General features: G+C 50.4%; 1 protein-coding gene across 2 annotated transcripts; it reads right to left on the bottom strand.

Annotated features, from left to right (window-relative positions):
• Positions 1-23,681, bottom strand: FBXO31 (F-box protein 31). 2 transcript variants are annotated; one of them, XM_032195345.1, is made up of 10 exons: positions 23,306-23,681; positions 16,781-16,852; positions 14,935-15,021; positions 10,992-11,068; positions 9,496-9,663; positions 8,734-8,808; positions 7,375-7,484; positions 6,459-6,612; positions 5,525-5,892; positions 1-4,354 (listed from the first exon to the last, which is right to left on the bottom strand). In XM_032195345.1, exons 1-10 carry the CDS (start codon positions 23,679-23,681, stop codon positions 4,132-4,134), a joined length of 1,710 nt encoding a protein of 569 aa, XP_032051236.1. In that variant the 3' UTR covers positions 1-4,131. The 2 variants fall into 2 exon arrangements, with proteins under 2 accessions (XP_032051236.1, XP_032051237.1); XM_032195346.1 differs by lacking the exon at positions 14,935-15,021.
• Positions 23,682-23,931: the final 250 nt, after the last annotated feature.

The following is a 23,931-nucleotide window of genomic DNA, read 5'->3' on the forward strand; positions in this document are numbered from 1 at the left end:
TCCTATATTTTACACCTCCTAGCAAGCTTCCACATGGATTTGCTTTCTCCCCAGCACAAGTTTCCCACTTCATTGCCATCCCAGTGGCCGCCGTGGAGGCTGGTAGCCAAAGCTGAAGTAATTCTGTCCATCCTCCTCCAGCCAAACAAACACCTGGCGAGCCCGTGCAGACTGAAATAGGGCTCCTGCAACCACAGCGCTTGATCACGGCGTATTTATAGCTCTGAAATCAGCCCCAGCACAAACAAACTGGGTGGATCTTTGATGCTTCTGTTTTCCAGCTGGCCAAACCCCCGTGTTTTGGCAACAGGGCACGCACAGCTCCAGCACGTCAGTCACTTGCTTAATGCTCCTAAATTAGAATTAAGCCCTAGGTCCTGCTGTGGTTATTTGGGCAAGGCTGCTCTGCAACCTAATTGTAAAGGCTTTTATTCCCAAATCCTTCCACCAAGAGGTTTCTTAACCCTGACAAGGTGAGTTCCACCTTCCCCAGCATCTGGAATCAAGATGTAAAGACAATTGTCTCCAAGTTTTTCTACAGAAGGGCACAGCAGCAGCGGAAATTGCTGCTGGAATTGCAGAATTGCTCAGCTGGCAGCATCCACCACAAACCTGGGCACACTGCTAATCCTGCCCATTTTAACAATTCACTTACAAGTGCCAAAATTTTGCTCCTCCTGCTCATTCCCCTCTCCCAAAGCCTTCAGAGCTGAAGTCAGGACTCCCCGTGGCCTCATTCTGCTTTTCTGACACAAACAGATCCAAAGGGCCCATCAGAGGCACAGGAGCACACAATATTTATGCCAGTCTCTCCAGATTCACCATCCTGCCAGCTTTCCTCGCTCAAAGCGGAGAAAATCCGCTCCTGAAATACCCCACACAAAAGCCTGCAAGGCTTTGAGGAGTAGAAGAGGGGAAGGGAAAGGAACGGGGAAGCATTAATACCAAATTTGCTCTTTTCATCTGCCTTTGCTCTAGACAGAATAAAGCCACCGTGTACTAGCAGCTCTGCCTCTAATCAGGGCTGGCACACTGACATTTTGAGGCCAGTCGGCGCACCACAAAGGTGCTCCTACAAAGGCAGAGCTGACGTCTGAGCGGCTCCCGCAGCACTCCCTGCCTCTGCAAAGCCTCCTCCCCGGGCAGACAAGCAGGTCTGGCCTCCAGAAGGCAGATCCTGACCTCTGCCAGCAAACAGGGCCAGGAGTGACGAGCTAGAAGCAGAGCAGAGGCACAAAGACGTGCAGAGAGCAGCCCAACAGGTCCTCCCCCTGACCAGACCTGAGCAAAGCACTCCTGCCATCTGCTGCCTGAGGGCTCGCAGCCCCAGCAGGTTCCTGATAGAAAGGAAAAAGGTGAGCTGCGACTTCGAGAAGCGTTTGATGGCACGGCGGGGATTCACACCTACACCTCTGCACGCTCAGCAAACCCAACACAGCAAGTTCAGGGAGGAGAGCAACAAAAACAGCTGGACTCACAGGGCTGGGACTCAGGGCTCCGGCCAAGAGCCTGTAGTGCATCAGGACAGGCTGGGTTTTCAAGCTGAGAAAGCCAAAACCTTAATAATTAAGTCAGTGGTGTAAAATTTCATTTTCATTTTTATTTTTTGCAGGTGAGCGGGGATGTTGAAGGAAGGAGGAACCCACAAATCAGGACCACAGATAAAATAGCAATGGAAGCAGAGATGGTTTTAGGACAAGTGATTAAAACGGCTGCCCAAGGGACCTCTCTCATCACCAGAGGCTCTCTTAGGAGAGCCCAAAACAGCTTTCTCACTGGCTGCACCAGCCTGACACTGAGCTCCAAGATAAACCAGCCACCCGGGTGCTAAGCAGGCTCCTAATGTCTTCAGGTATCGCTGATTTGCATAACGAAGCTGGAAACTTGTGTCTGCAGCATTAAGCACGTGCTTGTCTCCCTTACACAGCTCATCAGCCAGAGCAAGAGGCTGAGGTGCCCCATTTCAGCTTCAGCTCACCTCTGCCCGTGTGCTAAGGCTCAGAACCGCCACCCTGCCTCTCCCTCCAGCAGCTCTCCTAGCCCCAAGTGGGGCTGGGCTGAGATCCAAGCCGACTCTTCCCTCTGCTGACACCACCAGGAACACCTCCAGCAGGCTGCTCAGAACCAATTCCTCAGAGCTTGTTCACCAGAAGGGCAATAGCACTTCAGCTGCTCACCTGGAACACAGAGGCAGGATTTCTGCTACTGACGAGGCAGCAGGAAGCAAAGAAAAAAGCGCCCGAAATCACCTTCAGATTCTCAGAGGCTTGTGAAACCGTATCCAAAGAGACAGGAATTAATCCTGTGACTGACGTGACCTTCTGCTCAAAACCCCTGCTGGAGACTCGGCTCTCACACAGCTTGAGGGAACACTCAGAGCCAGAAATGGCAAAAAGCCCTTGTGAGAGCGCGAATAAAGAGCTGCTCGCAGCCTGCAGAGCCAGGCAGCGGCCGAAGCCTCTCCGTAAGAGGGGGCCCAAATCCTCACCACAAGGCGTGTACAGACACATTTATAAACCCAAACCTGCAGAAGATGTAAAGACGGGGTTTTGTTAGACAAACTGATGCAGCTGGTATTAGGAAGAGACGTGTAGTTCACCCCCACAGCCAGAGAAGAACTCCAAAGGATTTCTCTCTCACTTGCACCCACGACCTTCCTTCCAAGCTGCTCTCACACAAGGACCCCGTCACCTCTTCCTGCACAGGATTAACAACAGAACGCACTGAGATGGTTTAAAGCACAACTCACAGCTTGCAGACTAGCACTAGCCAGGATTTTCCTACAGCACGCTGCTGCAAAGGCCGCTCTGTGGGGAACGTGGCTCCCTCGGCAGCAGCCCACAGCTCCCAGCAGAGCTCAGATCTGCCACGGAGAACACAGGCATCATGGAAAGAAATTAAGCCCAGGAGCTTTCTGTGCAAGGAGCAATCATCGGGGATGAAACGAGCACAACTAGCAAGGGAACAGAAAGGTCTTGTGAGCAGAGCAGCAGCACCAACCTGTCAGCACCGACCGTAAGCACCAGAACGAGCCACAGCAACATACAAACGCCTCATCTTTCCTTCAGACTGTGCAAGGCAACCTGACACAAGAATGACACCAAACTGGGGTCATGTCAGCACCAGTGACATTGGCACTTGCTGCTACCCACTGCAGGCAGGAGTCAAAAAGGCTGCATTTGGGCTCACTTCACTTTACTTTTCCTCCTTTAGGTTTTCAGCCCCATTTTACAAGATCTAAGATGAACTTTTCAGGTACAAAACCAGTTCTGAGTGCATCAGCTCCTGCAGCTTACACTCATTTTCCAGTTGTGTACCTCCAAGAAACAAGAATCCTCTCCTCTGTGCTCAGGGAGACCCCCAGCTGCAGGGACAGCACGGCCACCAAGCTCCAGAAAAGCCAGAGCAACGCCACGTGCACTGCCAACCTCCTCGCTGCCACGCTGGGGGAATTTCTCAGAAGGAAAATACCCACTCTGATAACTCAGCCACGGATGCAGGTACACTAAAGCAGCCCCTGCTGATGACGCTGCACCTAGAGAAAGGTTCCTGGAGAGGAGGATGTGCTTTGTCACCACCGATGCAACTGCTCGTTAGGCAGCCAGCCAGCCTGCAGCAGGGGACCAGGCAGGTTGTCAGGAGGGTAAAGCAGCTCTCCCAGCAGGACAGATTGGCCAGGAGCACAGCAAAGGCTTCAAAAAGTCCCCTCCCTGAAGGAGGGCTCGTTCATGGGAGACTGCTAATGGTCACAGCAGAGGGTTTGTGTCCATCCAGTCGATTAGATGTTCTCTGATCCACCCCTGACCGTGAGTTATTTTTGTTGCAGCACATTCTTTTTGCAGTAACAAAGCTCTGTGTCCTCCTCTGCAGGATCCCTTCAGCTATACAAAGCTACGTTACAGACTGGGTACCAAGGACTGCTGGGGAGCAGTGTGGGGTGACAGGGAGGAAAGGGCAGTCACGGATATTTTAACAGGGATGTGTACATTTGGGGTAAAAAGGCTTTATTAAAAGTGCATGCTTTTTTTTTTTTTTTTCAGAGGTACCGAGAACGAGGAATCCCCATCCCATCTTGGCTGGGGAGTGCAGCAGCCTTCGCAACCCCTAGCCCTGTCCATCACACATCACCCGTCAAGTAGCCAGCGACTGAATATTCCTCAGCATTTCATCAAAAGCCTCCCGGGAAGGCGCTTCGGCGTTCTGAAAGGAGACCTTGATCCGGCTGTAGAGACTGAAGGACTTCAGCTCCAGCCAGATGAATCCAAAGCGATCGTCGTCGAAGAGAACAAAAACACCCGGGGTTCGCTCGGGGCTGGTGAAGCCGTGGCCAGCAATAAGCCCCGTCCCATAAAAGCTGCAGGGAGAGAGGAACAGCAAAGAAGAGTTGACAACAGCCATGAATACCTAACATTTAATAAAAATAGTAATAAATAAATTAATAAAAACTAAGACGAAGCTATTGACAAACGTGCTGACGGGTGCTACAGAGCAGGGAGTTTATAAAATCACCCATTTCTATCACACAGCACAAAGACACTGCAGAATCATACAAAGAAAAGAAAACTCTGCATTGCTATGTACGTTCATCTGTGCCTTCTTGAGGCTTTTGCCTTCTGATCAGCACCTGCACCCCACGGATGATTTTTTCTGTAGTTCAGCTCAGTATTCCAGCTGAGATTCACTTCTGGGACTCAAAATTCAACCTAGGCCCAGAGAATCCTCACAGAAAAGGAAACGCATGTGGAGAGGGTGACCAGAGAGGCAAGCCTTGTGACAAACCCAGGGGAAGGGAGAGAAAGAAAATCTAAAAAAAGAAAAATCTATCAGGAGCTGGCGAGGAGTAAAGGTCAGTCTAACCTCCAAGCAAGCAGCAGGTGGAGCTGGGTTTTATTCAAACACAGCTTGGTTGTGACAGCAGGGGCCTGCTGGGATTAACCAGCTCTTGGTAGGCTTTTCCACCAGCACAGATGTTTGGCTGAAGGTCACCTGCCTGAGCCTCAGCTTTTGGGCTCTTTTTCCACACTTCATTTAGTGTGCTGCTTCCCTGACTCCAGGTCTCACTCCTCGAGGCTCTCTGAGTACTTGCACCAACTGCTTGTGGTGCTCAGCACCTTCCAGAGCCGGCAGCTGACGCCAGGGAGGGGTGGGAGAGAGCACCGTGTTCCCACAGCCAAGGAACACAAATGACACGCAGGAACAGGAAGCAGCTCCAACAGATCTCCAAACAGATGAGCCAGGCGGCTCTTGGAGGAAAACAAAAAAGGCAAAATACGGGAGAGGAGCTATTTTGAGAAGTTAACAGGATAAAGATCTACCAAGGAAGCGGGACTGGAGATGAGAGCACGATAAGAAAGGATCAAACAAGAGCATAGGAGATAAGACAGCGGAGGAGGAAAGCCTGAGCATAACAGGCTGGGAGATCTGTGTGCAGGTAAAGCACAAACAAATACAGCACATGCCTCAAAGGTCACTCTTTCCATTTCAAGAAGTAACTGGCACAAGTAGGCTATCTTATATGTATTACCAAACTCGGCAGGTCCGGGGATAGTCTTCGTTCCTTGATATGACTCCCATGGGCAGCACAAAAGGCTGGGAAGCTGGTGCCTTGTCCTGGGCTGCCCCCTCGGCCCCAGCTGCAGTCTCTTCTCCCTCAGCACCTTCTCCTCCTCCCTGGGGCTGAGCAGCGGGCTGGGAGGCAGCCTGCTGGGTGCGGTCCTCTCCCTCCTGCCGCTGCTCCTCCTCCTGCTCCTCGCGACGCACCTGCTCCTGGACCTCAAGGACGATGCGGGAGAGCTCGCTGAAATCGCGGAGGTTCTCAATGTCAGGGAGCCTCAGAGGGTGTGCCAGGTCAATCTCCACGGTCTGCTGGCCAGCTGGGATGTTGGGATCTCCCTGGAGAAAGGGAGCAGCAGGATGGTTGCAGCCTTACCCTATTCCACAACCGTCACATCGGCAAGAAAAGGCATCAGGCTTCGTTCTTTGTTCCCTGAACTGTCTGCATCTCCCAGAAACAGAATTTTACATCACATGCTACAAGTCTGGCTGTACTTGCAAGGATGAAAAAGTCAAAGCAGCATCTGCATTTTGTCACAAATCCCCTCTATAGAGAGGAAGGAGCTCACTAGCATGGCTGGCTTCAGTGAAGAGCATCTAACATTTGGTACCTGCTCCTCAGATGCACAAGTGATCTCCAGCGACCTGCTACCAGCTGCTCTCAGAAAGCAGCTGGTAGGGACAGAACAAGGAGAGAGAGCCAGGTAGCAGCATGAAAAAACTTTGCAGAGCTCATTCTAGCTATGCTGCACATGTTCAGATTCACTGGTGCCACCAACCCCCATGAGGAACAGGTTTTGGGGCGGCAACACCTGATTACCTTCCAGAGACCTCTCTCCTGTGGATCCTGGCATCAATAAAACAACATTTTAGTCAGCAGCTGAGAGAAAGGAAAATGTACTCACGGTGATTTTAGTCCCCTTGGCTTTCCTTCCATGAAAGCTCAACATGACAATCTCCAGCCCATGGCTCCCGTACGTCCCCTTGAAGAGACCTGGCTTTATAAGGTCATCAGGGCTGCTAGGAGGGAGGTAGATGCGTCGGTACGTCAAGCAGTTGCTGTGGAAAAAGAAAAAAAGAAAAGGTCAGGGAGGTTAAAGGAGCACCCCTGGAAACGAAGAATGTGTTTGCAGTCTGCTCCTTTATGCAGCTTTGGGTCGTCACTGAGTCAGAGGTGGGATCTGTGTTTTCAGCACTGCCAACGAGCTTCACAGATTGCACTCAGATGTATGCAAACACACCAACCCTCCGCTTCCCTCTATCAGCGCTTGTTAGCACACCAGGATGCTTCTGCAGCAAGGTCACGGCAAACCTCCCCACTCCCTGGCATTTCTGGAAAAGCTAGGAGTGAAGCATATTTAAATATGTGCTACAGTGAGGTGGCTGCTATTAGAAGTTTGGCGTGACAGTCAGAGATAAAACAAGTTCTCAGGGACTGTGCAATTCCTGTCTAGTGCACTACCAAGCACGCTGTTTACTAACATGGAAAATAAGCAAAAAGCCCCTTGGGATCACAGATATTTTCTCTGTCTTCAAATTAAGCACTGTTAGATGGCTCAAAACCATCTTACTGCACATAGTTATTTTAAAGAACTCGGAACTTTATTAGTATTGCTTTCATTACATCTCATCTCTCTGAACAAACAGAGAGGACTGTGCTTCACCGTATGTCTGCACAGAGCCTGCAGACACAGAAACTACACAGGGATGTTCCTTTGGCTGTTAAAGATCACTGCAAGCACCCCATTTTCAGAAGAAGTGATCTAATGTGGTCTCGCAGTCGCAGCAGCCTTAATACCTAAGAAGAGCTGGTGCCCTTACTCATATTGGCTGGTGTAGATGAACTTCATCAAGATGAGCTCCTGCATGTGTTCGTGGAAGATGTCTTCCAGAGTCCGACCCCATTCTTCCCGTAGCCACGTCCGGAATTCCTGCAGGACGACAGAGGTGTTGGATTTGAAAGAGGGGCAGTACCCCAGCGTGACCTCACCACAGCAGCACAACTCAAGAGTTGAGCCACAGAGAGGGCACATGCTCTGACAGCAGATCGTGCCTGATTTGGGAATAAATGCTTAACACACAGCCATTAGGGTAACTGCCCTACACCTGCAAGGCCCTACACAATAAAGATATGCTTCCCTTCAAATAAATCTCAGGTAGAGCCAGTGTGTCTCTTCAGAATAAAAGCATAAGCATCATCTGTTACTGCGAAGCAGCTGATCTACTGTTTATGTCCTGACCTACCTTGCAGAAACCCATTTGTGTGCCCAGAAGCCCACTCCCATGCTCTGTCCTGGCACGTTGAACATAAAAGGGGCAGCTTTTGAAAGGCACTGAAGATTTAGGAGGTTAAATCCTGCTGATATAATAACAATGCATCTAAATCCAAAGGGCCCTTTGAAAAAGTCTCCCAAAGTACCTCCGCACCAGCTCTGACAAGTTAATACCCTGACATGAGTTAGCATGATAACAGCTTACGCTAAGATAGCAGCCTGCCGAGTGATATCCCAAACCTGCTTTATCTTCTAAAGCCAGATCCTCCAATTACCATAACGCCACACATACTTAACGCAGCGCTTTGGAAGTATTAACGCATTTCTCATCTGCTACAGAACCAGCAAACGCTGAACTAAACCTTCCACCCAGCTGCTTCCTGCTAGCAGGCAGACACCTTACAGCACATCTTCGGAGGAACTGACGTGTCATGTTTAGCTAGCTGGGCTCCTGGCAGAAAATGCTGCTACCTGGAAGATTTTATTAGCTGACAGTTTCCATCCTGACACCCTGCCATGCACTGAGGTAAGGCAAGGGTCTCCACCCAGGCATTCTGCAGGTGTAACAATGAACTGATCTCATAAATTGTGACCTTAAACTGCCCCTTGGCACAAACAGAAGGGGTTCCCCAAGACCCTGCAATTCTTTAAGTGTGGCAGATTTAAGTTTTGATTCAAGTCACAAACAATTCTACTGAAACAAAAAAGCTCAGAGTAGATCAGCCTGAGGCTACGAGCCTGGGTTTTCAAATTTCATATGTGTTCAGATAAACAGAAATTGGAACCCTGAAGACCATCTCCCAGATCCCAATATTAGCTAAGAGCTCAGATAAGGCAGCAGTGCTTTATCTTCACAGAGGAGGCATACAAGCAGCCTTAAGCCAGGCTCTTAGCAAAGCACTCTTACCTCTTGCCTTCCCCCTGACATCCGATGGTGATCTGTCTGGTTGCATTTCGTGGAGAACTCATCCTTCTTTACGATCTGTAGTTAGCACGGAGGAGAATTTAGCAGGTTACAGACCTGATTAGAGATGCCTAGGGATGATGTAGCTAAGACTGCTTAGAGTACATGCTTTACAAAACAGGTGTTACTGACTCTGGCACAGGAGAGATACCATTAAGTGATATCGAGTGCATCAGCTACAGGATAGAGAAATAAAAGCAATAAAACCCCAGCGCATTCTAATGAAATTCCTTAGTTTCAAGTTGCTTCTCTATTTGAGCTTTCTATTTTAAGGAAGAGGAAACAACCCCTCAGGAAGCTTTTCAAAGCATTCACTGTACTGAATGGATGATGCCAAGTCGCCTTCCCACAGTCTCATCTTAGTGCTGCAAAACCAACCAGGTCTGCATCCCTGCTTGGACAAAGCCTCTTTGTGTATCCTTTATCTCAGCAAGAACGTTTATCAATGCCCCCACCCAGCTCCAGTCTTACAGCAGAAAGTACAACAGCCTTAATGGACAGTGGACAAATTCAGAACAGGGAGCAGCCCATACAACTTGGAAGACACAATGAGGATAAAGCTGGAACCCACACATAAAACAAGGTGCTGAAGGCCACATCCTTTTAAAAACATGTATTTTCTATTGAATCTACTTCTAGATCCAAGGTGTGTGCACACACATTGCCCCTAGGACACATGAGGTGTAAAATCCTAGAAAAGCTCACCTGGATATGACCATTGTGAGGCCCCTTGTGACCATACATACACTCAACAGTCGCACATTTCCTCTCCATGAGATGAATCCTGAAGAGAGGTTTGAATCTCATCGGATCATCCACGTGAGGGTCATGAGGTGGCAAGTACATCCACCCGATGATGAACAGGCCATCTACCTGCAGAGGGACATAAAACAAGTCACACCATATCAGCATTGCCCACGTTCTGTGACATTTGCAGCAAACAAGTCTGGGGTCTATTCTTCAATCAGGGCAGGAGCTGCAGAACAGCTTGCTGCATTTCCAAACTGCTTTCCAGCAATTAAACCAGACCATATGCACTCGCAGCACACCCTTGGTGAAGAGGGAGAGGGTTTCTTTACGAGGCTTTCTGCACCACCGGAAAATGATCAGGCTTTTATTACCGCAAAGGACTTTGTGACGGATGCTTGGAGCGCAGGATCCGGAGAGGGAGACTGCACTGAAGAGACCACACAGCAAGTCAAGCTCTAATTGGTTTGAGAGCTCATGCTGGCAGATACTCACATGGAGTTCTGCTTCTCATGATTATCTGTGCTTTTTGGATGAGGAATTATTTGGCTCCGTTACTCACAGACAGCACAGGAAGCAACAATCCCCTCTGCTGAGAGGTACAAGTGCCAGCCCTCTTCCTGCATGCCTAACAGAATCCTTCCCCTCCAGCCCTACAATTTCAGAGAAAAAGATGTTTTCTAAAGAACAAGACATGAGACAAAAGCAGAGCAGTGCCACAGAGGCACGCTTGCCTTTATAAGGTCACAAAATCATGTAAGCATTGGTGCACTTGGCCACTCTTATACCAGCTCACAGAACTGACCCTTGCAAAACCCCACAGCTGCACTGGCCTTGTTATGTTACGGTTCAACCTGTCACCTACTGAGCCCTGGTGCAAAGTATAAGGGATTCAGACAAGCTTCTTGCCCAGCTCTCAACAATACAGAGAGAAATGTTCATTAACTGCTCTCCCCAGCAGCACCAGAAGTGGCAGGCTCCACAGGTCTTGCACCAGTATTGCTCTATCTGATGCATTAGGCTTAGGCACTGCTGGTTAAAAAAATAATAAGGTAAACCACAGGAACACAAGAGCAAAACCCTTTGCACGATGCTCAGCTGTAGGTGAAAGTGATGGGCTCAAGTCTCTGCTGTAGTCAAAGCAGAAGGAATGGCTTCCCATGCCAGCCTCTGGAATATCAGCATTAGACCAAATGAAGCCTTGCCCTGAAACATTCCTCCTGTTTTTGTTTGTTCCTGTGGCTGTCTGGAGTGCAGCTGAAAAACAAAAGGACTGAATGCATAAAGGTGGTGATGATCAAAGGATCCGAGAAGCAACCTCTGGGAACACGTCATGAGCTTGAGTGGTGGCTGTTCAGGCTTCTTGCTACCATGCAGATGGCAAACAGGACTAGAGAGTGGCACACAGAAGGCTCCCAGTCCTCTACTCCCAAGCCCCAGAGGGAGGTACTCACCACCACGTTCAGCAGTCCCCCGTAGGGCCCGATGTCCGGCTGCCATAACCCCAAGATGTGGCGGTATCGGTGCAGCACTAGGGAACAGCGAGACACTGACGTGAGCACATCGAGCTAAGGAAATCGGCATTTGGGGAAAAGAAAGAAAAAGGCAGGCTACCACAAACCGCACACAACGCTGCCCAAATACCCCCCCAGCAGCCCTGACGAAGGAAGTGAAAGCTGGTTGCACCCAGCCGCAGCGAGGAGCTTCTCAGCTGAGGCCTCCCACAGGTTCACACGGATTTGAGGTTCTCTGAAGCTCTGCCCCGCTGCAGGGGCAGGATTTCGTTTCCAGGACTTGACACAACCAGATACCTCAGCAGGAACAACCAGAAAGCTTTTGCAACACGGTCCTGTTGATGCAAATCACATGCCATACCCAGAGCTAAGAACAAAAAGTATCTGCCACCTCCAGCTACCAAAAACGTACTCGGTGTCTCAGACTGCAAAACAACAGAAAATAAGGACACAAAGGCAGCAAGGGACAGGGAAACTCAAGTATTTTGAAAGAATTTCCCCTCCTTGCAGAGACAAACCTGTCTGTAGGGTTGTGTCCTTAAAAGCAGCCAAAAATGAAGGTCAAATATGAAAGTTTTCAGTAAACAGGATCTAAAGCCTGTTACAGAACTACCCTAACAAAAGCCTGGAGATGCTGCTTGCCTCCATGCCTTACAACCACAGCCATGAATTCTGTCCATAAAACGACCAGCAGCCTCCATACAGGATGATGCACAGCCTGGCATTTTGTGTGGGGACAGCAGGGTGCATGTAATTTCTAAGAACACAGCAAGGAGACACCACACCGACCTTACAACGCTGCTCATGGCCAACTCAGAAAGCCACAAGAACCACTTTTAACCTACAGAAGAGGCTGAGCAGTGGGTTTTGTTTCACATCACTTTACAGGAAGAACTGAGATTCAGTGCAGCTTTGTTCCTTTAACTACCCAGGACAGCAAGAACCGTGGGGATGTTTTTATTGCACCGAAGCAGAGAACTTCCACCAAGGTTTAGGACAGCAGGGAGGGCTGTCCGGAGCTGCTGCCAACTGGCCCGCAGCAAACTTTTTCCAGTGCAGTAAACAATTTAGGACCGATGGCCTGGTTTCACTCAGCGAGCCAACTGCAGCACAAACAGCACGGAGGCGAGCAGGCGAACCACATTCCCCGTCTCCTGGTCTCGCTGCAGCAGTTACACATTAATAACTGGTATGCGTAAAAGCTGTTCCACCCGCCGCAATCTGCTTGCTCCACCCTGTCCGTGGAGCTGATAAAACCCAGCTTTTTTATTTTTAGGGCAGAAAACTCGATGCTAAGCTATCCAAAGCAGGGAGTATTTCCCTCATTCTCCCCCAGCTCCTGCCTGAAACCCCCTGGGAGCTGCTGCCAGCAGGCTCTGCAGGAGCAGGGAAGTGTTTGCCCAGCAAGGCAAGCCCTGGTTTTGCTCCCTCTGAGCAAACAGGCAGCTCCAGGAGCTACAGCAGGTCTGGAACCATGGCTGCTTCATGTACAGCCCAACTCACCAGCTGCCCCGTCACCTGCAAGCCTGGGGCTGTGGAGGAGGCTGAAAGAGCTGCACAACCTCCAGAAGAAAGAAGTTACTGGGCTGGCACTTAGCTAAAGGCCTGAACAAATGGAAAGCAAAAGCCTGACTCCATTTTTCTGGCTGTTTTTTTTTCCTGCTGTAGTGCCTCTGGGTTCCAGCTCTATCCACAGCAGGGACAACCCGTCGAGCTCCAGCTCTGGCACTCGGTGGCAGGAGATGGATGGATCTGACAGCTGCTTCCCTCCCCACTCCTCGAAAGAAAACAGCGCTTGGGTCTTTCTCCAAGGCTTTCCTCTGCTATGTGCACTTCCAATTCTTCTCAGTCCTGAAGGAGCCTCTCGCCTATCCAAATTTCTGAGCCCACGTCCTGCCAAATGGAACAAAAATACATCCACGGGAAGCTTCAGTGCAACCCCCACCCAGCCTGGGCGTTATCCACATTGCCGCACAGCCCTGCAAGCTCTCCAGATGAAAAAGCAGCTTGAATCCAGCTGGGGAAGAAGGGCTTAGGAAAAAAAAAGCAGTGAATGCCCAAGCTCCCAGCCACAGGAGGCTGCTTAGGAAGGGTCTGACGCCTGTGCTGGCCACCAGAGTCAGCCACAGGGCAAGGAAGTGACACTGAGCAGATGCAGAGCAGGTCCAAGCAAGCAGCACAGAGCTGGCACACCACAAACACCAGCGGGATGAACAGACAGGTTGCAACCCCAGAACAGGTTATTAAAACAGCAGCACAGTAGATGCTTTCATATGCTACTGTTTTAATTAGATCTTATTACATTACCTGTCTCCAGGTTTGAGGGTGATAAAATAAAATTAAAACAGGGTTTTTCAATGAATTCTGCAGCTTTTAAAGCAGAGGTGGCTTGCTTTGACTGGAGAAGACCTGACCTACTGCAACTCAGGCTCCCGGGATGCAGCAAGATACCAAGACAAGCAGTTACAGCCCCCCAGCCAGCAATAACTGCCCTGCTAGTGGAAGGAGCAAAGTGTCAGCCCTCATTGAAAACCCCGAGGAAAGTGATCTGAGCTGACCTAACGCTGCACGAGCACAAACTGGGGAGCACTCACACGCCAAATCCTGGCAGCAGACTTAACACACAGGTGGGGAAAGAGGGAAACAGGCAACCACGTCGTAAAACGCACTGGCTGTTCCCCAAGTTATACATCAAGCCCCTAAAGGAAAGAGGGTCAGACTTCAGAAGCTTGGGGCTGCAGCTGAAGGATTCACAGCTGAGGGAACAGCACAAAATGCCATTTCAGGGCCACCACAAACTGCACGCTCAGAGCAATTACCCGGGTAGCAACCTACAAAGGAAGCCCAAATCCCGAGGGGCAGCTTTGGAGGAGCCTCTCCACCCCCCCCAGCTCCTGAACACGGCTGGTGCTGACGGGCAGGACTGCCAGAACTCCAAATTCCTGCTGAGCACTGCTGCTGCTCGTCTGCTGTGACTTGCAGGAAAAACACCATCATCGTGGGCTGCTGGAGATCATCTGTGTGGCCCATGCTCAGCTGTCCTTGGCACAGGCAAGTCTAAACAGCAGCATCCACTCGGCTTGTTAGCATGTGTGGAAAAACTCCATTCCTAAGCAGCAGTGAATTAGTAACCTGAGTTTGCAGAACTTATTAATTACCCTCCCCCTGCGGAACAGGGGACAGCTGAACACCCCCTCTAAGCACTCCAGGCCTCTTTCAGGGATTTAGTCTGATCACTGCTCCCTCCAACTCCTGCAGAGGACTGAGCATCAGACTGAAAGGTTGGGTAATCTGCCCTAAACACGGAATCAGGAGGCAAAGAACAGTTGACCCAGAGTAGTTTCTTGACTGAGATCAAGAATGCAGATCACAATCTCCGAAATACCAACAGTGTTTCCTAGAGAGGGGGTGGTGGCTGAAAGGATTCACTGTGCAGGGATGGAATTAGTATAGGAAGGGCTGTGGGCCTGAATGCAGCTCATCTGGATCGAGGCGAGGCTTTTTGCCAGTCCAGAGTTTATTTAGGCTTGCTTTCAGAAGTCCTGACCAGGGTATTTGAATGCTTTCTAAGAAAGGGGCAATGCACAAAGAGCAGAGCAAGTGCTCCTTGACTGAGTGTTCTTCACTGACCCTTCTTTCTGGGCCTGGCCAGGACAATATTTTAACCTGAAGCATTTCAAAAGAAGACCTCACTGTGTACCCTCCTCACTCCAAAGGGTCAGACCACTCCACTCATGAGCAGCAGAAAGAGCTGACTAACAACGCCCTCCGTACAGCCCCAAGATCCACCCCAAAATAATCTGCTTAAAGCAAAAAGTCACACTCCATGCAGCATCTCGTGTGTGCTCAGTGCAGGAAGCATCAACCAGCAGGAGGTACGTACGGCAGGTGTAAACATCTCTGTACTCCATGTGCTCGTAGTCGGGAAGGATTTTCATAAAACGCCCCGACTTCACCCGTGGGTTTATACCTGAACAGACACAGCAGGGTAAGTACCAGAGAACTCAGCTCCACCGTAACCAGCACGTAACCTTGTGAGCAGGCTGGGCCAACTCCCTTTTGGCTTTACTTCCAGCTGTGGTGCACCAATTTGTCTCCATCAGCCCCAGCCTCAAGCCCAGACAGATAGAATTGCTTATACACAATTTAGCATGTTCAAGGTTCCCTCAGACAACATTTACAACTGGCATCCAGGGAAGTAAAAGTGAAATCAGGGCCTCCAGTCTCATCTCAGGACAAGTAGCTACATGGATGATAACCTAGGTGTTGCATTAATCATGCCCTCTAACACTTAAGCTCCGTCCCTCATTTCCCACACTGTTTCCTGTAGAAGCACGCTCAGTGGGCAGAAAAGCTTGTGTGAGTTCTGCCAGTAGCCCCAAATTAACTCTTCTGCAATTAGAGAGGTTTACAGGACAGCAGAGAAAATGGGGTCACACCAGCAGGAAGCTGTTCTGAAACCACTAATTGTTTGCAACAAGGTAAAATGGTGAGTCTGAGCAGGAGAGCCAAGACAGTGCATCCCCCAAAAGCCAGAAAGAGCTGCCAAGCACCCTGAGTAGTGCTTGGCCATTCCTAGCTAGCAGCCAAGCTAGTTAGGATTGCTGAACGGATAAGGGCACGGTTCTTCTTCAGAAATGCAATGAAATCTATCGCAGAGGTGGTCCTCGTGTCAAGTGCAGCTCTTTGCAGACAGATCAGGCAGCTCCCTTTCACGTGCACAGACAGGGAAAGAAGGGCAGTAGGCGATGAAGTAATTTTGCCTGTGGATGCTCAGCGAGTCTAACACAGATGGGATTAAAACCTAGAAGTTCTTCCTTCCCAGCATGAAGATCAATGCTTGAAGTCATCGCTGCTTCAAGGCTCAGCAAATAAAGCACATGTGGAAGTGGATTTTGGCTCTGAAAAGCCCACAGAGACTTCTCGTGATACAACTTGGGACAGTTACTGCTTTTGCTACATAAAACAGGACCTGATCTCAACAGCCAGAAGCCACAGTTCAAGTGCCACAGGTTAAATCTCTCTTTTTATCCCAAGGACCACAGACCCTTACAAAATTCGTGGTGGCGCAACCAAGATAACACAGCCTGACAGTGCTGACACGGGAGCTCTCAGAGCCATCAGCTCAGCTTCTGACTGCAAAGGACCAGATTTGGGGATGGGGAGATGGTTTCTCCTCTCTGATGACCCTGCTCCCCACTGTAGGACTGTGTATTTATCTTGCAGAAGGCCTAAGGAGCTGGGGTCCCACTCACAGCCATCCCTAAAACACAGACACTTCCTTCAGGAGCAGCCCAAAGTCACGCTCAACCCCTTTACTGACTGCTCTTTCCCTCTGCTAGCATTATGGCATCCTTCCACTGAGAGCAAGGCTTCGGTACTTTAGGGCATGGGCAGCCTGCAGCTATGAAAAGTATCAGTTAATCCTTAGCAAGATCTGAAAAGGATAAAACAAACTGGAAAGACTGAGAAACCTTCATTATGCTCTATAGGGAACTTAAATTCCATGCCTTTTCCCTACTAAAGGAGTGGGGGACATACATGTAGATATCCCATTTCTCAGCATTAAATAAAATCCCAAAGATGTTAACTTTACAGACGCCCTTGCTGTTAGAAGGTAATTCTGACTAGCTTATTCTGTCAAAGTTTACTAAATACCCAACAAGTCTGTGGTTTCAGAGTTGGTACTAAGCAAGGACACGCGGATCTGTGCCAGCTCTACCACTTACGTTTGGCATACACATCTCGGCAGGACACCCCGGTGATCTCCAGCTTCCGCAGGTTCTCACAGACGCCGTATTCTGCAACGACACAGGTAACATAGCTCAGGCACAAAGGTGTTTGCTACCCAGGACCTCCACATCTACTCTTTGAGCAAAAATGGGATCTTATCAGGACATTCTTGAAAGCTGCAACCTGAGTCCAGGATCTTGTTGCTCTTCTGCAGAGAAAATGGAAAGCTGGATGTAATTTCATTGCAGTTTGGGATCGGGAGCCTAATACGTTTTGCAAGCAATGCTCGCCACAAACACACCATAAGGAACGCACAAACACCACAAAATTACAGCAGCTTACACCTAGTCTGGGAAGGGTGTGAAATGTGGAAGACGTACTCGTTATAGCTTGGAATGTCTGCTCATTTAGATCAAATCATGGTGGTGTGTAGTAATTATTTACTTCCACCGAGGAACCCAACAGAGAAAACAGCTTATTAGGATCCTAAGGAAAAGGTCACAGCCTTTAAAAAGAATGAAACGGAGACATAAAACAGGCATCAGCGTGTACAGATATGGTTACACTGGAAAGCTGATCAGATTGAGATGGGTCTGTTGTACGCTCGAACGGCTTTGATTGCTTACAGAACGCCCTCAAAACAAAGCAATCCAGAGACCTTAAAGGCAGCTTTGAAGCAGAAAATGAGATCATCTCGTTTTGTTTTCAGGAAGTCACTGAACTTCTAAGAAACTCTAAGGAAAGAAAAAAAAGCAAGCACTCAGTGCAAGAAATCGTTAGAAGACCAGAGGGAGGAAATGAGAGGAGGGAGATCCCAAAAAATCATCAGCAACAAAAAGCAGGCTGCTGCAGCAACCCCATTAGCTCTCTGTACAGCGAGCTATCCTCCTTGACATCAAAGACATCCACGCCCCAGATCAAACAGCAGCTTCCCCCAGCAATACCAAACACCTGTCAGACATTTGATACGAGAGCAGGGCTGCAAAGACCCTCATCAAACCATTAAACACCGAGCTTATCCTCAGCTGAGCCGCCCTGAATCAACAACCACCCAGCAGGGCTGCCAAACACCACTAACCTGCTGCAAACTGGGACTTCATCTTCACAGATGAGCACAGCAGAAGTTTCCCTGAATGAATTCAACCTCATTCAGTCTATAAATACCCTGCTTGTGGGACACGATGATAAAGCACCCACGAAGCTCCCTGTCAGCCTGCCTCCGGGGAACGTGTGTCCTGCGTGACATTGCTTTGGGGAAGCAGCAAGCTCGATAAAAGAGCAGGCAGAAGGCACAAAAGCACTGCCCTTTATTAAAAGATGCACAAGGCCACTGCAAAAGTCCTGCTGACTGCCACAGAGGAAGCTCTACGTGCACCAAACCCAAGGTGGGCTGAGGAGGCACAATTAGGCAGCAAGCAGACAGCCGAGCCTGCAGGAAGGCACATCCAGCCCAGCACAAACAAGCTATTTAGTGCTGGGCTACTGCCAGCTGACCCTGCACGGCCCTTCTGCAGATCTGGGAAAGCAGAGCTCTGCTGGAGGCTGGAAATTCAGACCCAGCCTGCAGTCATCCCGTCTGCCCTTCCTGCAGGGCTTTGCGAGGCTCTCAGCTGCCAGCCTGCCTCTGGACACAAGCAGGCATGTGTCTGGGAATTACATCAAAGGGATGGAGGGAACAGTATGTTTCCTCAGCTGATCAGAAAGTCGGAGATCTTCTAAGGTGACAGAAGCAGTGGGGTGATAGCCTGCTGTTTGTAAACAGCCAGCAATTTCCATGTAAACAAACGTTCACCTGGCCACAGCAGCCGCGAGATGCGTGCCTTCTGCAGCAGGCCTTGCAGCTAGCTTCAAGTCAGCGTCACTGAAGGTATTCATACTGCATCAGAAAGGGAGGAGACACGCAGAGGATCCTGCCCAAATGGCACTTCTCCACGTTGCCGACAGCAGTACCAGCACAGTGACATTCTGCCTTCCTCTAGAAGGTCCTGACTCCTCGCAGCATTTTCCCGATTAGAGCTGTAAATCACTTCGGCTGCAGTCCCAGCGCAGCTCGAGGACAGACTGACTTCCAGCAGGCACCTCCAAACAACTGGCTGCAGGGGGAATGGGGCTGATGGAAGAGCTCTGCCCCAGCCTCATGCCCTTGACAACCTGCAGGGAAATTTTCTGAAAGCAAGAACCCCGATAAAGGTGCATTTGCTAAGTTCTGCAGCTGAAATCCTTCCTGGAACGATTCGCTGTTCTGTTCAAGCTCCCTTCAAGGAAAAAAAGACAAACATCGATATCGTTCCACACTATTTGACATTAAACCCAAGGCTTGCCTTACTGTTTTGCTCAGCAAACCCAACTGCAAGCAGCCGAAACCCCAGACTGATGGCTTAACTCTGGCTAAGTGCAGCAGCTCAGTGCTTCTGACTCATGAGCTGTTAACATCATGATAGCTGCTTGATGAGAAAAATAAATCTCTCGGCTCCCAGCGCCTACAAAAACTCTGAAGGTCTTCAGCAAGAAAGCTGGCCCTTTCTTTTTAATCCAGAGGACAAGAGGGACGTGGAATTACCGGTAGGTAGAGCTTCGAGAGTTACAGAAAAATAGAACTGGTGAGGTTTTCTTTATAAAGAAGAAAGCCTTTTCCCAGAAAGCCACAAAGGACTCGTGCTTCCTAATGCTTAACTGCACTGAAGAGGAATTTCTGTTAAAGAAACACCTCGGTGCTGCAGCTCACTGAGTATTTTAAGGAGTTAACAGCCACAGAAATTCACACATGGATTTTATACGGTTAGAAACTGCCTGCTTAATCCTGCTTCAAAAATGGGGCTGGAAATTGGTTTTAAAGTCCTTGCTTGCCCAGCTGCAAAGTCTGCTTTACGAGGTTTGCAACGAGCTCCTGGAAGACCTGCCAAACGTGGTGACAGGGTGCTGCTTCCACAGCCACGTGTGCTGGAATTTAAAGGACGTGGAAAGGTAGCCCCCACATGTAACGAGCTGATACAATCTTCTGGACACAGGGAGCGTTTTCACTATCTTAAAAAATAAATAAATACACAGTTTTTCTGAGAGCAGCTGTTGGACAAGTAGTTCTCTCCCCCTGGATGCCAAAAACATGTTCTTTTTATATAAAAAAACAAACCACTGTCAACCAGTGTAGGGAAGAAAGCCTGTACTCACACCAAAGATCAAACCACTGCTTTTTCTTTGTGTCTTCTCAGCATGGCAATGCCAGAAAGCTGCCCCGAGCACTGCACGTGGACATCTGTAGCTCAGAGGAAATGAGGATGTCTGCAAGGGCTTGACACACTTAGGACTGCTACGTTTCAACTGTGCCCTGACTAATCAAGTACTCTAATTAGCCCCGGATAAATGCGCGCTTACAGAAGGCACAGAAACTTACAGGATTATTTTAGCCACCATGAAAACAGGAGATTCTCAGGACAGCATCCCTGAAATACCGGGGGGACGAATTTGGAACCGGCTTCTTGTTTCCAAAGGCTGAACTATCGGATTAAAATACACGGGATGCTTTCCCAAACACTTCCCCCAGGGGAAGGCTTGTAGTTACCACTGACACGCTCTGCAACTGCAAACAAGGAGCTGACCAAAAGGAGTCATGACCTGCAACAAACAACAGCATCTGTGGAAAATGGAGAGAGACAGGGAGCTTCAGATCTACAACTTTGCAACAGACCTGAGACCCTTTGCAGGATGACTGCTGTGCACTGCCATGGCAGTGAGAAACAGCAAACCTCTGGCTTTTAGACAGCTCCTTGACAAAGAACATGTTAGAAGAGGAAGAAAAGCCTACACGGTTCACCAAGGAAACACCACGCAATGCGCTAACCTCACACGAAGGGAGTTTAAAGCCTTGTGATTCATAAAAGCCACTTTCTTATTTACTAAGGCCACAAGAAAGAGTTTCTGTTGTGGGAGCAGTTGCATGCTACGCTCCTGCATGGATTCATGGAGTCTTGTAAGAGCTAAACTCCATCCAGCAACGCCCTCTCTGAGGATACAAACCAGATTTCCCATGCTCCTGCCCAGGAACCTCTGTCTATAAGGCTTGCTGAAGGCTAGCGTCTCTAACACCTTTGGCTGACACTTGTCAGCAGGTTCAGAAGTTAATGGAGATGGTTGTGACAATCCAAAGCCTTTTCAGGCAAGTTCTGGATCTGGTTACTGTGAACAGCTGGGCTGTTTCCAGGTATGGTTACTGATTAAAATCGACTCTCAGATGTTAATCAAGGTAGGTCAGGCCACGAGCACGGGTGAAGCGTGCTTTAACTCTGCTCCCACTGCAGAGATCAGCAGCCTCCTATTTATAGGACGCATGAAAGCCGCTGCAATTCTCTTCCTGCCAAAGCAGCAATTCAGAGACATTGTTTACCCCAAGCAGTTGCAATGATAAAAGGACAACAGTCCCAACACAGCCACGCCAGTGTTACACAACTGCTCCTGGTTAGTCCCAGCGCTCTCTTGGTTTACAATCAGCAGCACAAGCCACTCCTTCCCTTTCCAGACGAGCCCTCTGGGTGTTTGCAGCAGCCACAACACGGTTGCAGGAGTATTCTAAAACTGAGACAGCACAAGAGGAGGACACCAACTCTCAGTGGATTGAGTGCCCCAGCAGATTTGGGCAACAGCCAGGCCTTCCCTCGCACCCAGCGCTGCTCCTGCCCGAGACAAGGGTACGAGGTGGCTGGCACTCGTGCTCTCGCTCTGTTTCTAGGACCTGCAGCTTCACAACGAGACACGTCATGCTAAACTCAGAGAGAAACAGGGATGTGATTAAGAACTGTCCTTAGGTAGGAAGTGCCTTGGTTTTGAAAGAGATTATAAAAGGTAATTAATTACATCTGGTGTTTGACTATCACATAGTCAGTGCTGTACTGCTATACGGAAATACAGGTCAGAATTTCTAGATTTTAAAGGGGTATTTATATAATATTTTAAATTTTTATAATAAGTCCATATCTGTACCCAGATATGTACAGATATGTACCCAGGTAACTGATCTCACCAGGTAGTCGCACACATTTGAACACAAATTAGCTGAGTGTATGCAGCAGTACCACTGAAACACAAGCACAGGAATTAACTACAAAATAGGTCCCTGAAATGGTGACCAATTTTATATTTACAAATGCACACATCCAAAGACACAGTACTGCCACGATGGTAATTACTTACACATGTGCAGGATTGTGCAAAGCACTGAGAACTGGTGAAGTTTTTGCAAACCCTTCATCAAGTGCACAAACCTGCATCAGCAGAGGAGTACAAGGAGAGAACGATGCTGTTTTATTAGCCTGCCTCCACAAAACGCTAAATTATTGGGATCACCCCATGCTGAGCGAAGAAATAAGAACGCTTTGGTGCACATTTTCTAGGCAGAGCCTTTGTACTGCCCAAGGGTTCCTGGATAGTGCTGATAAAGCAAGAACTCATCCCTGCAAGGTTTAATGCACTTGAGCACATTCCACTGCCTACAGCAGACAGCCATTCTTCCATACCTACATTCTTCATGCTCATGCCCTTCCTGGTGTTAAAAACAGAAAGGAAATGACAAGAAAATGTGTGTGACTCCAGGAGCTGGCAGCAGATGCACCTGGCAGGACCAGGCTACGAAGAGAGATGGATGAGCGCAGCAGGACAGGACCTGGAGGTGGGATTAACAGCCACTGGATTAAAGAATGGGACAGAGTCATGCTGACGGGAGGTAAAGGTGAGGAGTAAAGAGTAAGAATCACAGCCTAACGGTAGCAGGACACACCAAGACACAACACATCCCCTAATTTCTGTGTTAATGCAGCACAGCACCCTTCCGAGATGCTCCCCAGGACACGAACATGCGGACCAGGAGCCCCTGGGATGCCAGCACAGCACATCCCGAGCCAGGGCAGGACAAGCAGCCCTACCCAGCCTGCCCACCTCCTGCAGACACAGGGGGCTCCTCACATCCCCTTTACGCAGCCCCCACTCCTCAGACTCCCGGCTGCATGCCCGGTGCCTCCCTTCTTCCCAGCGCAGCCCGACTGCAGAGACTGCTCCTTCCCTATCCCTTTAACCCAAAATTCCCCCATCTGCAGGATTTGTGTAGGGGTGAAGGCAACCTCTCCCAGGGCCTGGATCTATCCACTGCCATCCCAGGGCCCCCCCATTTTGCTGCCCAGCCCCTCACACCCCATGCACCCCTGGGGTTCACCCCCCCCAACCTTCTCGGGAGCCTGCTGCTCCTCGGGGGCTGCATCCCAAAACCCAAACCCCAATCCCTATCCCCACACCCCCATTCTCACCCCACAACCCCCCAACCACCTCCCCGTACCCCCCATCCCTCCCCCAACTCCCCACCCCCAAACCAGGCTCCCCCAGCCCCCCTTAGCCCCCCCCAAAGCCCCCAAACCGAACTCCTCACCCCCCCACATCCTTCTACCCGCCCTCAACCCCCCAAAACCGTGCTCCCCCCACCCCCTACCCCCCAAATCCGAGCCCCCCCAGCCCCCGTAGCCCCCTCCCCAGGGCGGTACCTTCACGGCAGCGCCGCCGCCAGATGGTGTCGGTGCGGAGGATGCGGCGGAAGGTGGTGCAGACCCGAGCCAGGCTGGGCAAGTCGGTACCGGGCAGCGAACCGAAAATCTGCACCAGCAGCTCCGGGGGCAGCTCCAGCAGCGACAGCGGGGCCCGGCCCGCCTCAGCGGGGCCCGCCGAAGGCCTCGAGCCCTCGATGCGCTCCGTCTCCTCGTCGTCCTCCGCAGCCACCGCTACCCCGGAGGCCTCCTCGGGCTCCGTGTCGGTGTCGGGCTCGCTGTCGCCGTCCCCTCCCCGCCGTTGCTCCCTCGCCGCCCCCCGCCGGCGGCAGCCCCGCGCCGGGCCCACGCCGCACAGCCGGGCGCACACCGCCATGGCGGCCGCCGCCGCCGCACTGAGCCCCGGGGCGGAAGCGCCGGAAGGGGCGGGGCGGACAAAGGGCAACGCCCACTCGGCGCGGATCCGCCAATCGGGGAGGGGATCGCCGGGTGTGGCCACGCCCCCCCGGCGGTAACGGGCGCGCGGCGGCCGTTATCGCCTCAGGGAGGTGTAGGGCGGGGGGGGGAGAGGAGGGGGGGGAGTCGGCCGCCCTCTGGCGGGTGGGGGGAGCGGGAGAAACGGGTTA

The sequence above is a fragment of the Aythya fuligula genome, chromosome 12, assembly GCF_009819795.1.
Source record: "Aythya fuligula isolate bAytFul2 chromosome 12, bAytFul2.pri, whole genome shotgun sequence".
In the NCBI taxonomy this organism is placed as follows: Eukaryota; Metazoa; Chordata; class Aves; order Anseriformes; family Anatidae; genus Aythya; species Aythya fuligula.